This window comes from Rhodnius prolixus, unplaced genomic scaffold, assembly GCF_049639745.1.
Source record: "Rhodnius prolixus isolate KJV_2025 unplaced genomic scaffold, Rpr scaffold_9, whole genome shotgun sequence".
Classification (NCBI taxonomy): domain Eukaryota; kingdom Metazoa; phylum Arthropoda; class Insecta; order Hemiptera; family Reduviidae; genus Rhodnius; species Rhodnius prolixus.
This window is the reverse complement of record NW_027411604.1, coordinates 16,773,703-16,794,729: the sequence shown is the minus strand read 5'-3', so window position 1 is coordinate 16,794,729 and position 21,027 is coordinate 16,773,703. Positions and strand designations below refer to the sequence as shown.

Below are 21,027 nucleotides of genomic sequence, written 5' to 3'. Positions count from 1 at the left end.
ATTATAAACTATAGTTATTTTGTGCACAGATCTAAAAAAGTAGAAGATTTAAAGGGTTGAAAATTTTTCGGGTCATGAAATTCTGTAAAATTGTGGCCGTTCTATATCTCCCACTGTGAACCACGTATTCGTATGGAACTTTCTTCTCTTTTACACTTTGTTTTTCTCAATTATAAACTATAGTTATTTTGTACACAGATCTAAAAAACTAGATGATATATAGGGTTGAAAATTTTGTGGGTCATGAAATTCTGTAAAATTATGGCCTTTCTATATCTCCCACTGTGAACCACGTATTGATATGGAATTTTATTCTCTTGTACACTTTGTTTTTCTCAATTATAAACTATAGTTATTTTGTGAACATATCTAAAAAGGTAGAAGATATAAAGGGTTGAAAATTTTGTGGGTCATAAGATTCTGTAAAATTATGGCCGTTCTATATCTCCCCCTGTGAACCACGTATTCGTATGGAATTTTGTTCTCTTGTACACTTTGTTTTTCTCAATTATAAACTATAGTTATTTTGTGCACAGATCTAAAAAAGTAGAAGATATAAAGGGTTGAAAATTTTTTGGGTCATGAAATTCTGTATAATTATGGCCGTTCTATATCACCCACTGTTAACCACGTATTGGTATGGAATTTTGTTCTCTTATATACATTGTTTTTCTCAATTATAAACTATAGTTATTTTGTGCACAGTTCTATAAATGTAGAGGATATAAAGGGTTGAAAATTTTTTGGGTCATGAAATTCTGTATAATTATGGCCGTTTTATATCTCTCACTGTGAACCACGTATTGGTATGGAATTTTGTTCTCTTATACACTTTGTTTTTCTCAATTATAAACTATAGTTATTTTGTGCACAGATCTAAAAAAGTAGAAGATTTAAAGGGTTGAAAATTTTTTGGGTCATGAAATTCTGTAAAATTATGGCCGTTTTATATCTCCAACTGTGAACCACGTATTCGTATGAAATTTTATTCTTTTGTACACTTTGTTTTTCTCAATTATAAACTATAGTTATTTTGTGCACAGATCTATAAATGTAGAAGATATAAAGGGTTGAAAAATTTTTGGGTCATGAAATTTTGTAAAATTGTAGCCGTTCTTTATCTCCCACTGTGAACCACGTATTGATATGGAATTTTGATCTCTTGTACACTTTGTTTTTCTCAATTATAAACTATAATTATTTTGTGCACAGAACTATAAATGTAGAAGATATAAAGGGTTGAAAATTTTTTGGGTCATGAAATTCTGTATAATTATGGCCGTTCTATATCTCTCACTGTGAACCACGTATTGGTATGGAATTTTGTTCTCTTATACACTTTGTATTTCTCAATTATAAACTATAGTTATTTTGTGCACAGATCTAAAAAAGTAGAAGATATAAAGGGTTGAAAATTTTTTGGGTCATGAAATTCTGTAAAATTATGGCCGTTCTATATCTCCAACTGTGAACCACGTATTCGTATGAAATTTTATTCTTTTGTACACTTTGTTTTTCTCAATTATAAACTATAGTTATTTTGTGCACAGATCTAAAAAAGTAGAAGATATAAAGGGTTGAAAATTTTGTGGGTCATGTAATTCTGTAAAATTATGGCCGTTTTATATCTCCCACTGTGAACCACGTATTGATATGGAATTTTGTTCTCTTGTACACTTTGTTTTTCTCAATTATGAACTATAGTTATTTTGTACACAGATCTAAAAAGGTAGAAGATATAAAGGGTTGAAAATTTTGTGGGTCATGAAATTCTGTAAAATTATGGCCTTTCTATATCTCCCACTGTGAACCACGTATTGATATGGAATTTTATTCTCTTGTACACTTTGTTTTTCTCAATTATAAACTATAGTTATTTTGTGAACATATCTAAAAAGGTAGAAGATATAAAGGGTTGAAAATTTTGTGGGTCATAAGATTCTGTAAAATTATGGCCGTTCTATATCTCACCCTGTGAACCACGTATTCGTATGGAATTTTGTTCTCTTGTACACTTTGTTTTTCTCAATTATAAACTATAGTTATTTTGTGCACAGATCTAAAAAAGTAGAAGATATAAAGGGTTGAAAATTTTTTGGGTCATGAAATTCTGTATAATTATGGCCGTTCTATATCACCCACTGTTAACCACGTATTGGTATGGAATTTTGTTCTCTTATATACATTGTTTTTCTCAATTATAAACTATAGTTATTTTGTGCACAGTTCTATAAATGTAGAGGATATAAAGGGTTGAAAATTTTTTGGGTCATGAAATTCTGTATAATTATGGCCGTTTTATATCTCTCACTGTGAACCACGTATTGGTATGGAATTTTGTTCTCTTATACACTTTGTTTTTCTCAATTATAAACTATAGTTATTTTGTGCACAGATCTAAAAAAGTAGAAGATTTAAAGGGTTGAAAATTTTTTGGGTCATGAAATTCTGTAAAATTATGGCCGTTTTATATCTCCAACTGTGAACCACGTATTCGTATGAAATTTTATTCTTTTGTACACTTTGTTTTTCTCAATTATAAACTATAGTTATTTTGTGCACAGATCTATAAATGTAGAAGATATAAAGGGTTGAAAAATTTTTGGGTCATGAAATTTTGTAAAATTGTAGCCGTTCTTTATCTCCCACTGTGAACCACGTATTGATATGGAATTTTGATCTCTTGTACACTTTGTTTTTCTCAATTATAAACTATAATTATTTTGTGCACAGAACTATAAATGTAGAAGATATAAAGGGTTGAAAATTTTTTGGGTCATGAAATTCTGTATAATTATGGCCGTTCTATATCTCTCACTGTGAACCACGTATTGGTATGGAATTTTGTTCTCTTATACACTTTGTATTTCTCAATTATAAACTATAGTTATTTTGTGCACAGATCTAAAAAAGTAGAAGATATAAAGGGTTGAAAATTTTTTGGGTCATGAAATTCTGTAAAATTATGGCCGTTCTATATCTCCAACTGTGAACCACGTATTCGTATGAAATTTTATTCTTTTGTACACTTTGTTTTTCTCAATTATAAACTATAGTTATTTTGTGCACAGATCTAAAAAAGTAGAAGATATAAAGGGTTGAAAATTTTGTGGGTCATGTAATTCTGTAAAATTATGGCCGTTTTATATCTCCCACTGTGAACCACGTATTGATATGGAATTTTGTTCTCTTGTACACTTTGTTTTTCTCAATTATGAACTATAGTTATTTTGTACACAGATCTAAAAAGGTAGAAGATATAAAGAGTTGCAAATTGTTTGGATCATGAAATTGTGTAAAATTATGGCCGTTCTATATCTCCCACAGTGAACCACGTATTGATATGGAATTTTATTCTTTTGTACACTTTGTTTTTCTCAATTATAAACTATAGTTATTTTGTGGACATATCTAAAAAAGTAGAAGATATAAAGGGTTGAAAATTTTGTGGGTCATGTAATTCTGTAAAATTATGGCCGTTCTATATCTCCCACTGTGAACCACGTATTGATATGGAATTTTATTCTTTTGTACACTTTGTTTTTCTCAATTATAAACTATAGTTATTTTGTGCACAGATCTAAAAAAGTAGAAGATATAAATGGTTGAAAATTTTGTGGGTCATGTAATTCTGTAAAATTATGGCCGTTCTATATCTCCCATTGTGAACCACGTATTCGTATGGAATTTTGTTCTCTTGTACACTTTGTTTTTCTCAATTATAAACTATAGTTATTTTGTACACAGATCTAAAAAGGTAGAAGATATAAAGGGTTGCAAATTGTTTGGGTCATGAAATTCTGTAAAATTGTAGCCGTTCTATATCTCCCACTGTGAACCACGTATTGACATGGAATTTTTTTCTCTTAAACACTTTGTTTTTCTCAATTATAAACTATAGTTTTTTTGTGCACAGATTTATAATTTTAGAAGATATAAAGATATTAACCGGTGTTCCGCGAATATGGTCCAAGTGTTCCGCGAAATTTCAATTTTAAATCTATTGAAATTTAGAAACTTAGGAAAGATACGAAAACGAAAAATTGTTTCTTTTTTTTAATTTGAATTTAATTTTAAGCTCTTGCTAAATACCGAATTTCAAATTATTTAATGTTAGTGTTCCGCGTCTATGAAAAGGTTAAGAACCACTGCGCATGGGTAAATGTGAGTGTAAGGTGGTTCTATCTAAGTCTAGTGAGTGGTAAACATGGTGAAATGTGAGTGTAAGGTGGTCCTACCTAAGTCTAGTGAGTCGCCAACTATGTTAAATGTGTGAGTAAGGTGGTCCTATCTAAGTCTAGTGAGTGGTGAACATAGTTAAATGTGAGTGTAAGGTGGTCCTATCTATGTCTAGTGAGTGGTAAACATAGTTAAATGTGAGTGTAAGGTGGTCCTATCTAAGTCTAGTGAGTGTAACCATAGTTAAATGTGAGTGTAAGGTGGTCCTGTGTAAGTCTTGAGAGAAACCAACATAGTACAGGTGAGACACCAGACTGGTAGAATGAAGGTGCCAAGTTTAGGAAAAGTGATAATATTGATAGAGAAGAGGCACCAGCTAGGCGGAATAAAGATGCATTGGTCCGATTCTGGTTTAACCATTGGCAATGTTTGGTTTTAAAAATTTAATCTCTCAAATTTTGATTAAATTAAAAAATTTAATCGTCCAAAGTTATTAAAACTAAATTTGGAATTTAATTTAATCAATTAAAATTCTGATTATTTAATTTTAATTTTAATCTTAATTTTTAGTTATGATTAAAAATTTTAATTGATTAAATTCCGATTAAATTAAAAGTGAATTTAATTTTAATCAACTAATTTTGGACGATTAAATTTTTTAATTTTAATCATGATTAAAATTAAATTTCGGTTTAATTCAATTGTTTTTTAATTGATTAAATTTTTGCCCAACTCTGCTTTGACACCCATACCTTTATATGATTCTTTAGGGGAAAGATGTGACAGTTGCACTTAGAATATGTTTGGGTCTACTGAAGAAAATTTTGCGAATATTTGCCTTCCGACCGTCATGATTCTTTAAAGGAAAGAGGTGAAGGTTATACAAGGTAAGATAAGTATGTTTGGAGTGGCGAGCGACCGAGCGATCTACCCTTCTATGTCACTCAAGTCGTACTGAATTTTTTTTAATTTGACATGTAACAGGAGGCTACAGCAATGCTCCCTAGTGGATATTTTAGGAACTACTGTTTAATCTGTCAGTTAAGTGGCACCCTCTGAAGGAATTTTCAAAAACTAATTTTTATTTTTTATTTTTTTCTATATTTTTGCGCTCTCGGACGGATTTTTTTAAAACTAATATTTTCATTTTTTTAACTTTTGATATGTTACGTTCTTTGACGGATTTTTTTAAAACTAATTTTTAATTTTCATATATTTTTTCTAAATTTCTTTAATTTCATTTTTATTTTTTTGGTTTTAACGTTTTTTTAGCATTTCTTTTTGCATTTTATAAATTTTAGTATATATATTTCCAAAAATGGAGTATAAATACTAAGTATATGTAAATAATAGGTATGCAAAGAAATAGGTTTTTTATTTATTTTTATTTTCTTATTTTTTTAGTATATGTAGGTTTCTATTATTTCTTCTACTAAGGTATACATTATCTTTATACAGTAAAAAATTCATGTAAATGATTACATTATGAAATAAACATGCATATTAAATATAAATAAATAATACATTTTTTAGTAATTGATTGTTGTTTTTATATTCTAGTTGCATGTTTTCTCTTTTATTTCAACTTCATTTGAAGAACAATTTTGCAGGTAGTAGTACTAACAGTATTGGCTGTTTCAATCTGAAATTATTTAGTGAAATAAAGTTTTTATAAAAGTTAATCTTGAAATAAAAAGTGTTCTATCTAAAGATACTACAAATTAAAACTCAACCATTTCTAAAGATACATTTTTATCTTAGAGGTATTAAAGGAATAAAATTAAAAGTTAAATATAAATTAAAGAAACAATTTTTAAGCGGATTAGTCTTTTATAATAACTCGTAGCACTGCCAAACATTGCAACAGTAAATTATTTGAATCTGAATTACTAAATAGACAGTAACCTCTTTCAAAAAATAAAAATTATACTGCCTAATAGTTTCAGCATTTTTATAGGCAGCATTAATGAAGTTTGATGCTTTATGCAATAAAAAAAAATAGTATTCCTAATTTATAAAAAAAAAAGTAAGCTACCTTTGTTACCAGAGTAATTGAGTAATAATAATAATAAACCAAACAAATGTAAACAATTTTAAAAAAAAGTTAGCTTCATTAAATCCTCTCTTTCATGTTGAGGAGTTTGTTGATATTCAAAGGAAGTATTTTATCTAAAATAATATCTCAAATCTTGTTGATTTTGAAATATCACTAAGCATTAACATTTGATTCCTGAATGTGAAATGTATCGTTGATTTTTCCATCGTAGTTCACTTTTGTGTTTAATTCCTAACAGATTTTGCACTTTCATCAATTATCAGTTTAGACACACACTGGATGGTGAAATCACCTTTAACTATGCTTCTGATTCTGACCACGACTCTGTGAGGTTATAACTCATAACCTCTCCAGTCTACATCTACTCAACATCTACATTACTGGGTGCACAAGTTTAGCAGACTGAGTAGCGAATAAATCTGTAGTGGTTATGTGTGTGTGCTTGTGATCGTGGAAGGTGATAAGGAAAGTGTAGATGGCCAAGAATTACTGTATGAAATGCGTCCTTCCAATTGAATATGAACAAACATTTTTAAATTGTACTTCTTGTACGTATACAGTTCATGAATCATGTTTTCTTAAGCTTGAAAATAATACACTTGAGGGTTCAAAAGATAATTGGGAATGCAACTTTTGTAGAAATAAAAATGCTTCAACAAGTATTCCCATCGAACCTTATATTAACAGAATGGAATCACTTCTCCAGAGAATTAGTACTCTTCAGGAGGAACAAGAAGGTATCGTAAATTCAGTTATAAACATCTGTAATGCTGCAAGTGGTGAACTTGTGGATTCCATTAACTTTTTAGACAGTAGGCTCTCTTCGTTTCAGTCAGAATTAGACAGTATTCATGAAAATGGAAAATGTGATGAGCAAGAATTAGGTATTTCTAAAGAGGAAGAAGAGAAGTTATTAACTGAACAGTAGGGTGATGTTGAATATTGCTTAAAAAGCATTTTTAACTAACAATAGTCTGCAACTTAACAGCTTAATGAAAATGATCAATACTTCACTATCCTTTTGTCTTCCCTTAAAAAAAAAAATCACTTTTTTGTATGAAAAGAGGCTGTGATGTTTCTTCTGATACCTTTCGTGCAAATGTAATTATATAGAAAGATAAGTTTTTCTTGATAGTGCCTTACCACAACCAATACATTAGTTGAGATAAATGTTTATAAAATTTACAAAAACCGACACTCATTTCGACTAAAGCAAAAGCCTTACCCAAGGTGGTAGATTTTATTGGAGCACTGTAGCAATGACACCATGAATTCCTCTGTCGCCGTAAATACGGATCAATCCATCTTTGAACACATAGTTTAATCCTAGTGCTAGGCGTAAATCAGTTTCTTCAATGCATATAATATTTTTAGACGTTTACAGATTACTTCTCATCGTGGGAAATGGTTTTTCAGATTTCTATGGATAAATTAGACATCTACTTATAAAGATTTTGTCATACTTACCTCACTATGTGGTATGTAACTTCGCTACAGCACCATATGATGTGTCACCATTATAATAATTTAACCTAATATTAAAAGCATTTAAATTTTACTACCCATTTGATGATTTAGTCTCAGAAGGAATGAAGATCCGAATCAGATCGGAATAAAAGAAAGAAAGGCAAGGAGATGAAACCATTGATAACCACATTCAACCGTTAAATTTTCTTTCGTTTACTGCAAATCCAAAAAATTCTTTCCTTCTGCTACATACGAGTACTTGTTACTAGTCAGAAATGTTTTTTATGCATTCAATATTAATTTGCACAATAGTTGAGTTGATACAAAAAAGATTGTGAAGGAAGAACGGAAAAATTATCCATGTAAAAATGTCACAATTAAAGCAGCACTTGTTGAAATAATAAAGGGAATAAATGTAGTATTAAGTACGAAACCAAAGAGGCAGAAATGCTAATGAAAATTTCAAATTTATTTATTTTCCACAGACGGAGTGAATTTTTGTTTGGTAATATTTAATGTTTTGAATGTACTAAAATTGACTACTAATATAATCTATTAAATATTTTGTTTTTACCCTTTTAAACTATTCTACATTTTGTACATTTATACACTAACTTCTAAAACTGTAGAACGTCTTATTGTTATTAATTAAAATAATTATTTATTTGGATTTTTGTATTAAATTGTTTAATATTCTAAGTTCATTATATATTATGCCTATTCTTTAAAATTATTTTTGTATAAATATAAATATTTACTCTCCTATAATGTTTTCAAATACTTGTGCCAATTTGAATCCTAGAATGTACATTATTTAATTAAAGTATTTAAATAATAAATTATTTACAATTCAACTTAAACTAGTAATTCTTAATCTTACCCTTTCCCCGACATCTGTAAAATTGAAAGATTAAAAACTAAAATTTTCTTAGGTATCATAAGGTTTTCATACATTTAGATGCTAGCTATTTTGGACATACACAGTATTAAGCAATAAGAATTGGATAATATAGACCAAAAATAGAATCTGTGAATAGCTAGGAACTTAGTATATTTATGCCATATTTTTAGTTTTTTCAATTCAAGTAACTATCACATATTCATATAATTTTGATAGGTAAATAATATAAAACATTAACTAATAAATTACTACTATAAAACTAGCTATAAATGTTCAACTATCTCAATTGTTACAAGAAATATTTGCTCCTAATGTCTATTTTTACTACATTATCTTAAAAATCGAAAAAGGATCGGATACAATATCACTGAACTTAGCCATTCTGGTATTAACATTTATTTTAATCTAAAAGTTGTTATATACTTTGATAAAAAAAAAAGCCTTTTTGCTTCCTAAAAGTCTTTTAGAAAACAAAATATTTAGGGTACTGTTAGTATAAACACTCACTCAGTCAAGTAAAATAAACTGTGTACTTAAATAAAACTGTCTTTTAATTTTTGTTTAATTTTGAATACATTCATACTATTTATTTACACGACGGTACCGGAATCCAGGTCAAGCACTGTAGAGTTGCTTAAATGTGCCGCAGCAGGTGTCGTGCCTCCAGCTGTCTGCGACGGCGTTAATGTCGGGCTACCAGTGGTGCTTACAAGAGGTGTATTTTCGTCATCATCCACTACATCATCATGTCCTTCCGATTCCATTACTTGTACACGAAACCGTACCTAGAATAAAAGAAATGTGTTTAATCAGTGTATTCACTGTTACTCTCAAAAGGAATTATTTTAACAAAAGGTTATCAACGAATTAGGCTTACATTTTCAAAAGATGATGCAATAATTAAAGATATTATGTTAATAAATAAATAAAATAAATCTCTGGCTCTGAGAGATTGGCTACGTCACTCATTTGTTATCCTTAAGTGCGACTTAACAACTTCAATTTTTTTTGCGATTTCATAGGATTTTCTTTAAACTAAAGGCGCACAAAAAAGGTCTACCACATCTATTTGAAATTTAATAGGAACATTTAATTTTGTAAGGATCTGCGGGAAATGAAACGTTAACCTTTTATGGTTGAGATAACTTCTCAAAATATGTGTTTCACATCTATGTGAAGTACATACAGAGAATTTGCTACAACCACCAAGATCAGCACCATGGACGGCTCCAGTAAGAGGGCCTCTTACTCATCTTAATGATGATATAAAAATAAACTGTACAATTATAACAGCACTGCAGTCAAAACTACAACATTAATTAACAAACAGCTTATAAATCACCTTTGTCATTGATTGCAAATTACAGGTAAAAAAAAGAATATAATTAGAACATCATTCAACAATCTTCCCCGTGACACTGTGGCCAAACAGATTTAGTGTAAAATTTACTATTTATAATATCACTAAGTGTATATATTATTTCATTAAAGGCACGTCAACATCTGAGGTCATTAGCGCCATTAGTTTTCTTCAGTGCACTGTCGGCCACCGGAACTCGTTGGAGTTGTAAGCTGTAAGCTGATTGTAAGCTGAGTTGTAAGCTGATTCCTTTCCTACGAAGTGTATAATTAATTGGATGGTGTAAAGAAATATCTTCAACGAAACTGTGTAAAATTAAAAATTTAAGTTAGTCCTTGATCACATCCAGCGCGTATTTTTTTCAAAAATAAGTTGAAGAAGATTACATTTTAGAAATATTGTATGTGTTAGTTAGCAAGCTGCCCTCTATGATTTTGATTAATCTTCCTACAGTAGGTAATTATTCTTAAATAATAAATCTTTCTGGACTTTTATGATAGATAAATATGTAGAAATTAAGAATTTTCAAAAGAACTAAGTGAACGCAAAAATAAAAAACTGGGACAGACAGATACCCTACAAAAGTTTTACTATTAGTACGTAAACAAGTTAAAATTATCCCTAAATATTATTTAAACAAATTATTTCAAATAATATCTTAATTGTATGTTTGATGCCTTCAGCAAGATAAAAAAATAAATAAGAACCTTGTTTGTTAGTGCTATTAATTGTAATATATGTAAAGTTTAAATTATAAATGGTAAATGAGAAACTAGATAAAGGAATATCCAAGGTAACCAAGCAAATAATGATAATGAGTGTTTGTTTTTTTTTTTAATTATCCACTAACGTTGAGTCTACTGGAAAGAGTGTTTAAAAAAAAAGATGTGAATAGAATTTGGAATGCTTCAAGTTATTTTTAAAATCAGGTAAGTTTAAAATCAGCGTTTTCCTTATCTTACTGAATTTTTAAGTAATATTATTTTTAAAACTGAAGTTTCACAAAACTAACATTAAATGTAAATCTTTGAATATTAGATAAAAGCGATCAAACTGATGCAGTCTAAATTTTACCCTAGTCTTAAAAGCTAAAACAATAACGTTCTAGCCAAAACTTAATTCTTGAGTTTTTTCGGTCCATCTTTTTCGTTCATTGGTGATTTGATTACTATTCAAGATATGCATGAAACTTATGAAAGATATAGTACTCTTATTTCTCCTTTTTAGTAACTATACTTTTAATTAAATTAGACGAGCCAACAATTTTTTTTTTTTTTTTAAGGGGCTAAATCCAAAAATGACAATTCATTTTTTATGCCTTCTTTACAGAACCCTTATATAGGATTATAGGTTAGCAAAAAATAATTAAACAAATTTTCAAGATGTTTGGATTGATTGAAAAAAAAATTAAAATAAAAAAAATAAAGAATTATGGAACAGATCTATCAAAAAAAAAGCAGTAACTGCAAATAATGCATAAAAATAAAATTAAGTACACAGAGAAAAAGGTTTAGACCTTCGAGAATGAGCAGTCCTGGAAAAGATAAAAAAAATGAAAGAGAAGTAGAAAATTAATCAAAAAATCCAATGTTGATTACTACAGGTAATTAAAAAAATTGACTTTGCACTTAACAACTTATTGAATTTATAAATTCTTATCTTTTAAAAAGAAATATAAAATAAGTGTTTGTTGATATAAGAGTATTGCAACATATTAATTTTTTCTATTATCTTTTTATTTTTCGAGTAAACGTACGCATGAGATTTAACTAACATGTTTGCTGAGATTTATTAGGAACACGTATGTATATAATATATACTTGCTAAGAACTTCGAGATGAGCTTAATCAGTAAGTATCTTTATTTTTAAATTTGAATAATAAAATTTGGTTGACGCATTTTCAAATTCGTTAGAAATATATTTTTTTTTTTTTGAATAGTAAACTTTTATTTTACGCAAGAAAAGAGAAATTATATAAGACTTGTGTCCGTAAAATAGATAAAACTACTTCCAGAGAGAGATAGGAGTAATTTTATCACCTAAAGCAGTAAATCAAAATAACAGTTTAAAATAAAATAGAGATATATTTTTGGTATTTCGTTGGGAGATTTTATTTCTATGTGACTTTTCAATATGGTCACGTGAATAATATGCGCCACAATTTTTTTGTTTTTTTAAAGTGAAGCAGGTTGATTAAACCTACCGCTAAAACCTATGTACAAATATAACTTTTTCTGCGCGGTACTACATTCTAGTGCAATAATTATCGATTTTAAAAATCACAAACCCACTTTACTAATCTTTGCAACATATTTAATTCTTCTTAATGGTTCAGTTTTATTCTCAAATATCACATTTTAGAGGTGGTGCCTGGTAACCACGTAACAAAGCAGCCTTTAAATAAATATTTACGATAAAAATTACAATAAAGAAAATATTACGATAAAATTACAATGCTGTGTTTGTTATGATTTACAAAGAAAACGTTTAATTGTCGAGAAAACTTAAAAAAAAACTATTCTGTAAAGTAAGTAACCTTAAAAAGTACTTAAAAGAAAATAATTATAAAGATATTAACTTTAAAGTATACATACATTATCGTGACGCGTTCCTGTACGTTCATAATCGTAACTAAAATTTTCATAGGATGTGCGATGTTCATCTTGAGACGCTATAAAACCCTGTAAAAAAAGAAGTAAATAATAAATATAAAAAATTTTTTTTTTCTAAATTCTATCTTTATATCAGCAAAAAATTGTTGTAAGTAATGTTACTGATTATAGAGCACGCCAAGTATTAACGATAAAAAGTTGATGCCTAGGACTTCGGTTACTGATAAGTTTTAGAAAAGCGACCCGATTGATGGTATCCCCGTTTGACAGTAAAGTAACCTGAACGGTTCTGGTCAAAAGGTAACTAATCAGAAGTTTTTAAAAAAAGTAAAGTAATGCCTACTTTTTCAGGCGTACTATGCATCTACCTACTGAATTATGTGTCGTGGATGGAGGCGACAAGCGAATCTACTATTAATTTCTCATATTAACCATTAAATGAAATCCATGGTCTTGACCGGGAATTGAACCCTTCAACCAACAATACATCTTAGCTTTACAGGCATCACTTTTAATCACTTGGCTACCATGGTGGCTAATTAAACTTGTTCATTTGCAGTGTAATACGTGGTGTTCCCTGATTATTGAGAAAAATGTTGATATATAATATAAAGTAAAATCAAGTAATAACCAAAGAATTTAGAATTAAATCTGTGGATTGGTGCAAGAAGTGCCAATGTCAGATTTTGGTAAAAATGAGTAAAAAATCTGTTTTTTAACCATATATTAACCATCAAAATTTTCCTTGCAAGGAGTGCCGAAGTCAATTTCAAAGTAGTAACTGAGTTAATTAATTAATGTCAAAATTTAGCATCAATATTTCCCCCTTCCAGGTAAACCAAAGAGGACGTACACTCGTAATCCTTTTTTTGACATTGGCACATCTTGCACCAAGCCACAGAAATAGTTTCGGATGTTTCGGAAAGCTTTTGTATCCTCTGATAAGCTACATATTAAGATTATTCTGGCGTTCCTCGTACATGACAATAAAATATTTCATCACTATAACTTTATATTTACTGTAGCTGTTGGATAGCTGTTGGTATCCCGTACATCTTCTCCTTCACCAGGAAAATCATCATCGAAATAGTCTGCTGATAACGATCTTCTTGTAGGCGATCTTCTGCTTCTTGGTAAATGGAGAGAATTCGGTCGTGAAGAGGATATAGATCTAGATGAAAGCGTGGCCTCTCCTGCAGCTCCCTGGATATACAGTTATTACTATAATTTAGTTGTAATTACTAATTAAAAAAACAAACTGCAGAGAATAGTTACAAGAATTTCTATTATTATTATAATTATTTTAACTTAAACAGCTAAAAACTGAAAAATTCATTCTGAAAGTTATTTTCCGTTTTGCTGTTCTCATCCACTCTTTAATTGTACAAACAACTTTTTTTCAAAACGGTGAAAATTAAAATATGCAACAATTTTTCTAAGAGAAATTAATAACTAAATAAATATAATAATTAGTTCAACTTACAGGTCCTTCTGATTGATTTCGTCTTCTTCTTCGATGCAATATAGGAGTATTCTCTTTATCACTGTCAGTACTGAGGTCAGGAGTTTGACTTCGATTTGCTATCTGAGCTGCCTGGGAACGTATTGTCTACATTAAAAACAAAAAAGAAATTTTTTTAAATAAATTTCCGAAGATTCATAAGTTGACATCAAATTAAACTTGTGCAACTAATAGTTAATGTTATAATTTATTTTTGTTTATTGTGCGAGTGTCACGACGTTGTAAATTTAACTGTGTGATATCTCTATTTTCGCGCTATCTCTTAAAAGTATGCTGCAATGTAATTAATATAAGAGATATGAAATATTCTTATGTATTCAATTTAATATAGAACTCCAATCTTACAAAGATAAACATTATTCAAATAGATTATTTTAAGATCCTACTTGCAACAGAATGACATCGGACTCTTCAGGCGGAGAACTATAGAAACTGGACTGGCTGAAAGCTCTTGAGATTCTGCCCCTTAAAGTAGTCAAATCACCTGTAGAGAATTTATTCAAATCAATTTTTGTTTATTTTAACTATTTATCTCTTTTCTTTTTTAAAACAATGTAAAGAAAATCATCTTCATGAAATTAATTTTTACTTTTTATAAAGTATCAGCATAAAACAAAACCGAAAATCACTTATCACAATTTTATATTTATTTCTTGTATGTGCAACTATGTATTTCTAAAATAAGATTATTAATTATTATCGAATAAGATTATTGAATAAGAATTAAATGAAACGCCAAAAAGGGTTTGAAGAAAATGACGCACCGAAGGTTCCTTGCTAAAGCACGGAAATCTATAAAAATACTTTTTACTTTCTGATCTTTTTCATTATTTCAGAGCTACTTTTACAAATAAGACAAATAATTTTAGAGATGACACCAATCGATATTAAAATGCAATATGATCGCAATTTTGTTCCCCCCTAATGTTTAACATAAGTTCACTTTACACTTAATCAGCCAATAAGACTTTTAAAATGTACATTTAATTATTCGTACAAAATATCGGCAATTCCTTTCACTAGATTGTAAGGAATTTATTTTCTTGAACACTTTTTAGCTTATAGCTTTTCTTTTTATGAAAAATAATTTTAAGAATCTGTTCGGGGACTCACACTATTATGTAATAGAATCTATCTTGAAGGAGTCCAATATTTACTACAAATTCGAAATCTAAAGAAAACTTTAAGAGGTGTTGTTCAAAAAAATTGTGTGCTTACAACGAATTTATTTTCTTTAGAACTGTTACCAGAAAACTTAAGTGCTTTGAGGAATTGCTATTTGACTTCTTTCCAAAATGCTATTTTCTTAATGAGCATTTCATCATCAACGATGTAAATTTCACCTTAATTAAGTGAATTTACAAGTACAAATATTTATATTTAGAGAAATATGTTTGGTTTTTTTTTTTATTATTATCATTTTTTATAGAGATTTGATTACTTTTTGTTTCAGACTAGCTTAATCAACTTAAGCCAGTTATATCTATTATAGAACTTCAAAATGAGCTGTTACCATTCCAAAATCAATAAAACTTGATTTTGTTTTTTAGTGTTTAATTTTTAATATATTATTGAGATTAAAAAATACTTTTTACTTTCTGATCTTTTTCATTATTTCAGAGCTACTTTTACAAATAATTGTCCAACCTCTATTTCATCTACTTTCCTTTTTTGAAAAATGTTGACTAGACTAGGGTTCACCCCGATTTAAAATAAAGGAATTTTATTTTACTTTAAAAACTACCATTGTTTACTTCATCAAAAAGGTGGAGTATAAGAGAAAATAATGCGAATAACCAATATAATGCAGGTTAAACCTAGTTTATATGTTGCAGGAACATTTAAAAAAAATCCAGAATAATCTATGCGCCGATTTTATTGCGTAAATTTAAGCAGAAGACATGACATTAATCTTGCCTTTATAATAAAATGACAAAGACAAAATTTGGCACTATTAGATGGATTTCTGAATTTATACAATTTCAAAACAAATTTTCAATAATTCAAAGCAAGGGAATGAAGGAGAACTCTGCTTTGAAAAATATAAATTCAGAGGAAATATAGAAATATGGCGTAATCTTATTTTAAAAAAATATAATTTAGAACTATTTTAGTACATTTTCTTTAATCATAAAATTTTAGAGATGACACCAATCGATATTAAAATGCAATATGATCGCAATTTTGTTCCCCCCTAATGTTTAACATAAGTTCATTTTACACTTGATCAGCCAATAAGACGTTTAAAATGTACATTTAATTATTCGTAAAAAATAGCATAAATTAAAAAAACAAAAAAAAACTAGTATCACAGAAATTTATGGGTTTTAAATTTAGCGATAGAAAAACAATGATAGGAACAATAGTAATTTTTTATTCACAACTTTTGTTGGAAGTTTTCATTTCTCAAATGAAACCCTAGAATATGACAGTTATTTACGCTGTATTAAAGTATTTTTAATAATAATAAAAAAAAGATTGCAGGGGAAACATACATAGTTAAAAGCAGAGGCCAACAGTAGTTTTTAATTTATTTACAAGACAATGTTATAAATATACAAAAAAAGAGTATATAAATTTTAGGAACTTGGATATAATGAGTTATTTTCAGTTTCTAAATTCTGTATAGATAACCTTCAAGAATTTTGTTTTTCTGGCCAAAGTGAAACTAGAAATCAAACATATTAAAGAAAAATAATATTATTAAGGCGTATTTGACAAACTCGACCTAGATACGCAGAAAGGACTGGACAATACTCTTCCAAAGCAATCAAGTGAAATGAACAAAGGAGGATGAAGTATGGGGAAGTGGAATGTATCTTAAACAATCTCAAAATAAAGGCATTGATGATATCGACGTACGCTATAGCAAATGATATATGAAATGCCAGAGAAAATTAGCAATTACCCTCCCGTGTCAAAATGTTTGTTAACTATTTACACCAGTAGAATTTAATGAATATATACCAAAATTAGATAAGAAGAAAAAAAAAAAGGTGAAAGTTATGTGTTTTTCAATATTACTTTTTTTTGCAATTTTTAGTAATCAACCCATATATAACTATTCTACCAGACATTTTTACTGTATATTTTAATCCATATATTTTAATGTAAACTTTAATAATATGGGATAAAAGAAAAAGTTAAGAGATCATCCATGTCCTCTTTGGTCCATGTGTATAGCAGTGGTCTCTGGGTCTTCAGCGGGCTTACTTTACTGACTGTACAAACGAGTCTAAACAAGCTAATTCACATTTGTACAAGACAGAAATGTTCATTGTTGGTATACCAAAGCCAGCTTTTTAGAGTATATCGGTAAGATGTTGGCACGAGAAGAAATATCGTTCCTCAAAGAGTATTTATTGGGACTACATTTTTTTTTTTTAATAAACATTGGTAAAAAGTAGATATTTTTTAATATTAACATTATAACAATTCCGTATAATTGTACATAATAATTTCTATGTTTTTTATATGGTACATATTTTACTATATACATGATATTCCTCTTTTTTTTTTTTTATAACTCTGTAAAATACTTTAAATAGGGGTTTTTGGAAAGTTTGGCGAAACAAAACTTTTACAGTAGAAATCTGAGAAAAGATGAGCCGAAAAATAAAAATGCTACTGCTTCTAGCAAAATAAATAAAAATGTAGATGAATTGACTGCTACTAAAAATATCTTTAACTTACCGTTTTCAATAAAGAAATCCGAAATTCTCTTTGATGTGCATATGCAAGATTCAAAATTTTAACTAATAAATATCTTATATTGAAAGAATCTTATATCTTCTTTCTGGTTTTACACTTAATATTTACGATATGAGAAAAATCCCCATAAATTCTAAACCACACTGGCGAGATTGGCTACAAAATTTTACGCGAAAGAACTTAATAGTAGAAACAAGGTTTACAAAATGATATTTAGTGACAGTTTTTAATAGCTTACGAGAAAAATATTGCCAGGGGAAAAAATGCATACTTGCACTTTGTAATAGAAGATAAGATTTTTCATTTATTGTTACTGTTCATTTCATTAAATTTTATGTTTAGGAACCTTCCATCTTTGTTTTGTTTTTAATAATAAGCAGTTACTTATTATTAAAAACAATACAAAGAAGGGCAAAGTAATTATTCATTTATTATTATTTAATTATTTATTAATTAATTAAGTAATTAGTTATTTTTTATCTTGCAGCCATATCATTGCAATATACATACCTTACTGGCACACAGTAATGCTAAATTTTTTATCCGTAATTATTTAATGAATGTTCCAACCATATTAAAAATACTAATCTAAATTCTTACATAAGTGCTGCTTTATACTTAATTGCCATTACCACTATACTAATATTTTGTATTCATTTTTTAATTAAAATCTGAAGTATTATTCAAATGAATTTTTCTAAATAGATATTGTACTGTATAATAATAATTTGTAAATTACTAATAATGATTGTCCAACGAGTAAAGTAATATTAATAAACAATATTAAAGGCCGTGTGTTTATCTGAGAGACAAATCCTAAATGTTAAATGATATAATTTAATTTATGTGAACAATATTATCGAAAGAAATTTTCAGGGTATGCTACAGCAGTTAAACCATCAACAGTACACGTGTACACTAATGGTGAAAGTTCTATTCTTGCACTAACCTAACCTTACCATCTCAAACAATCAAGGAGCATTCAAAATTCTATTTTAACAAGGACAAGGGTATTTTTATTAAATCCAATAAGCTCCTTGAGTTTTCCTTTATAATAAATTTTAGCAAATCAAGCAAAATGCTGATAAATAGTTTTTGATTGAAAAATAAATTGATTGGGACATTATAATCCTGTAATTTCCTTGTTGTAGTCCTAAGAATTTTGGTTAAGATTTGGAAGTTTATCTCCGGGCGGTTATTTTGTTCAAGTTTATAATAATTAGATTGTTTAGATATCGTGTCTTGACACGGCTAGAACAATAAATTTTTTCTGTAATGGAAGAGCTGTTGCATAGCATCTTGTTGGTCATAGATGGCCTGAAATGAACTGAATTAACCAGGCAAGTTTTCGACAAGCCCTTGCAATACAGCCATTCCACCACTTACCTGGAATATTTTTATAAATCCATGTTGCATTTTATCTATAATAAAATGTTATAATCCTACTTTAAACATTCTTTTACTTTCAGAGAAGACTGATTTATATTGATTTAATATCTTCAGCGATAAATGACAATTACCTCTTGAGATGTTATGAACGAATTTCTCAAGAATGGCTGTAGAATGAAGACAGGTGGGAGAAATTTTACAGATAACTAAGTGATGCTATGGAATTTTTCGCTTAGTGAGGGTATGTCATCTTGAATTTTTAGGGTTGAATAAGTGAATTGATTGGACTAGACAGATCTCTCTTCCATTCAATAATCTGGAGTAACTCAAGTCACTTAATAGATAAATGATTTCCAAACTTAAATACTTTAGTGATTATGATTGCCTAGAGGGTTCTACGCACGATATTAAAGATCCAGTTGAAACAGTTAGCGACGTGTGGCTTTTAAAGAAATTCTACAAGTACTGATTAGGATTAGTATTATTGGACAGTGCTGTTTTCTGAGTAATAAATCTCATTCCATCAATTTTGTTATTGGTAAGATAGAGCACGAAACAATAATGTATCTTGTGTCAGTGTGATTCTAAGGGATAAAAAATCCTTAAACAAATTAATTTTTTTGTGAAGAAGCAGTTATAGGCTAGATAAGATTCCAGATAATGTCATTTGATCTGAGGAGATAGTTTTCAATAAATTATATGTATCTTTTTATCTAAATTTGTTCGTTACTTAATATACTCCTAATTCCTGACTATTAATTCATATAGTTCATGTTGATATTGTATTGTAATGAATTTTCTAAAACATATTGGTCAACTTGAACCCTCAATAAATAGTACAATTATGTTGAATTGAACTTAAATTAAATAATTAAAATTTCATAAATATTTCCATAGATTAGATGATTTTATACATATAAATTTAACTTTTTATTTATTACCAACTTTCTTCTACTTCCAAGTTCAATATTAAAAAAATAAAAATAAATTAAATTGAGTGCAAAAATTAATTATTTGATATTTAATTACCTAAGACTATAATTAATATTACTCTTCTGAAATAACACAACTTTCATTGTTGACATTACCGTCTAATATCATTAACTGACCTTCAGAAGCTATATGAGTATCCACTAATAATTGTTGCGCAATTCCATCTTCCAGAACATCTTCCATCGCTTCTTCATTTAGTGTCTGCAATGCACCACAAATCATTTGTTCCTCCATTGTAACCTGGTAATACAATATTAATTAAGCAAACACACTTGTTAATTTATTAAGCAGGCAGTTGTTAGTATGATTTTAAGTAAAGAGTAAGTATTTTTAAGTATTTTTTTTTGGTTTACACCACTTTGTCAAATATTAAGAAAAAAAACAAAACAAAAAACAGCAAAATTATTGAATATAACTGAAAATGATAAGCGAAATGAATTATGTACAATAGTGATTCTGTACTATCGATCGTACAAATATCGTAACGCTTGATCAATCAAAACACTGTTCATAAAATAGATTAAAAGAAAGCTGTTTTTAAAAAAAGTTTTATTAAAAAGCGTCAATTTAAAATTGCTTCTACTCACTAAGTCTAGATTTTGCTTGTAAGATGGAATAATAACAAATAAGGTAAAAACATAAAAAAGGCAATATTATAATTCGTAATGAAAAAAAAAGGAGTTTTCGAAAAGGAATTGGGATATATTTAAACAAGAGAGATTTTTGCAGTTATGAACGGGTAATAATTTTAAAACATTATTAATGATAGTTTGTTAATATAAGTAAATTAACCAAATCCGCAGTTTGAATTTTTCACTTTTATTCAAAAGCTAACG

The 21,027-nt window shown here is 28.5% G+C and overlaps 1 protein-coding gene and 1 long non-coding RNA gene across 11 annotated transcripts in view; one reads left to right on the top strand and one right to left on the bottom strand.

The window, feature by feature from the left end:
- Positions 1-8,150: 8,150 nt before the first annotated feature.
- The window catches only part of Arms (Ankyrin repeat-rich membrane spanning), a 51,415-nt gene continuing 38,538 nt past the window's right edge, over positions 8,151-21,027 (bottom strand). For all 6 annotated transcript variants that reach the window (XM_074128672.1, XM_074128670.1, XM_074128671.1 and 3 more), the window contains 6 exons: positions 20,308-20,431; positions 14,485-14,582; positions 14,060-14,185; positions 13,597-13,779; positions 12,559-12,645; positions 8,151-9,388 (listed from right to left, as the gene is read on the bottom strand). In XM_074128672.1, the coding sequence (XP_073984773.1) occupies positions 9,194-9,388; positions 12,559-12,645; positions 13,597-13,779; positions 14,060-14,185; positions 14,485-14,582; positions 20,308-20,431 (813 nt within the window). In that variant the 3' untranslated portion in view covers positions 8,151-9,193. The remainder of the gene's footprint in view (positions 9,389-12,558; positions 12,646-13,596; positions 13,780-14,059; positions 14,186-14,484; positions 14,583-20,307; positions 20,432-21,027) is intronic.
- LOC141454447 (uncharacterized) lies at positions 10,740-14,201 on the top strand. Of its 5 annotated transcripts, XR_012458718.1 has the most exons (6): positions 10,740-10,892; positions 11,293-11,566; positions 11,711-11,813; positions 12,748-12,876; positions 13,602-13,790; positions 14,062-14,201. It is a non-coding gene; the product is annotated as an uncharacterized lncRNA (long non-coding RNA). The 5 variants fall into 5 exon arrangements; XR_012458720.1 differs by lacking the exon at positions 12,748-12,876; XR_012458717.1 differs by having other exon boundaries at positions 11,293-11,813.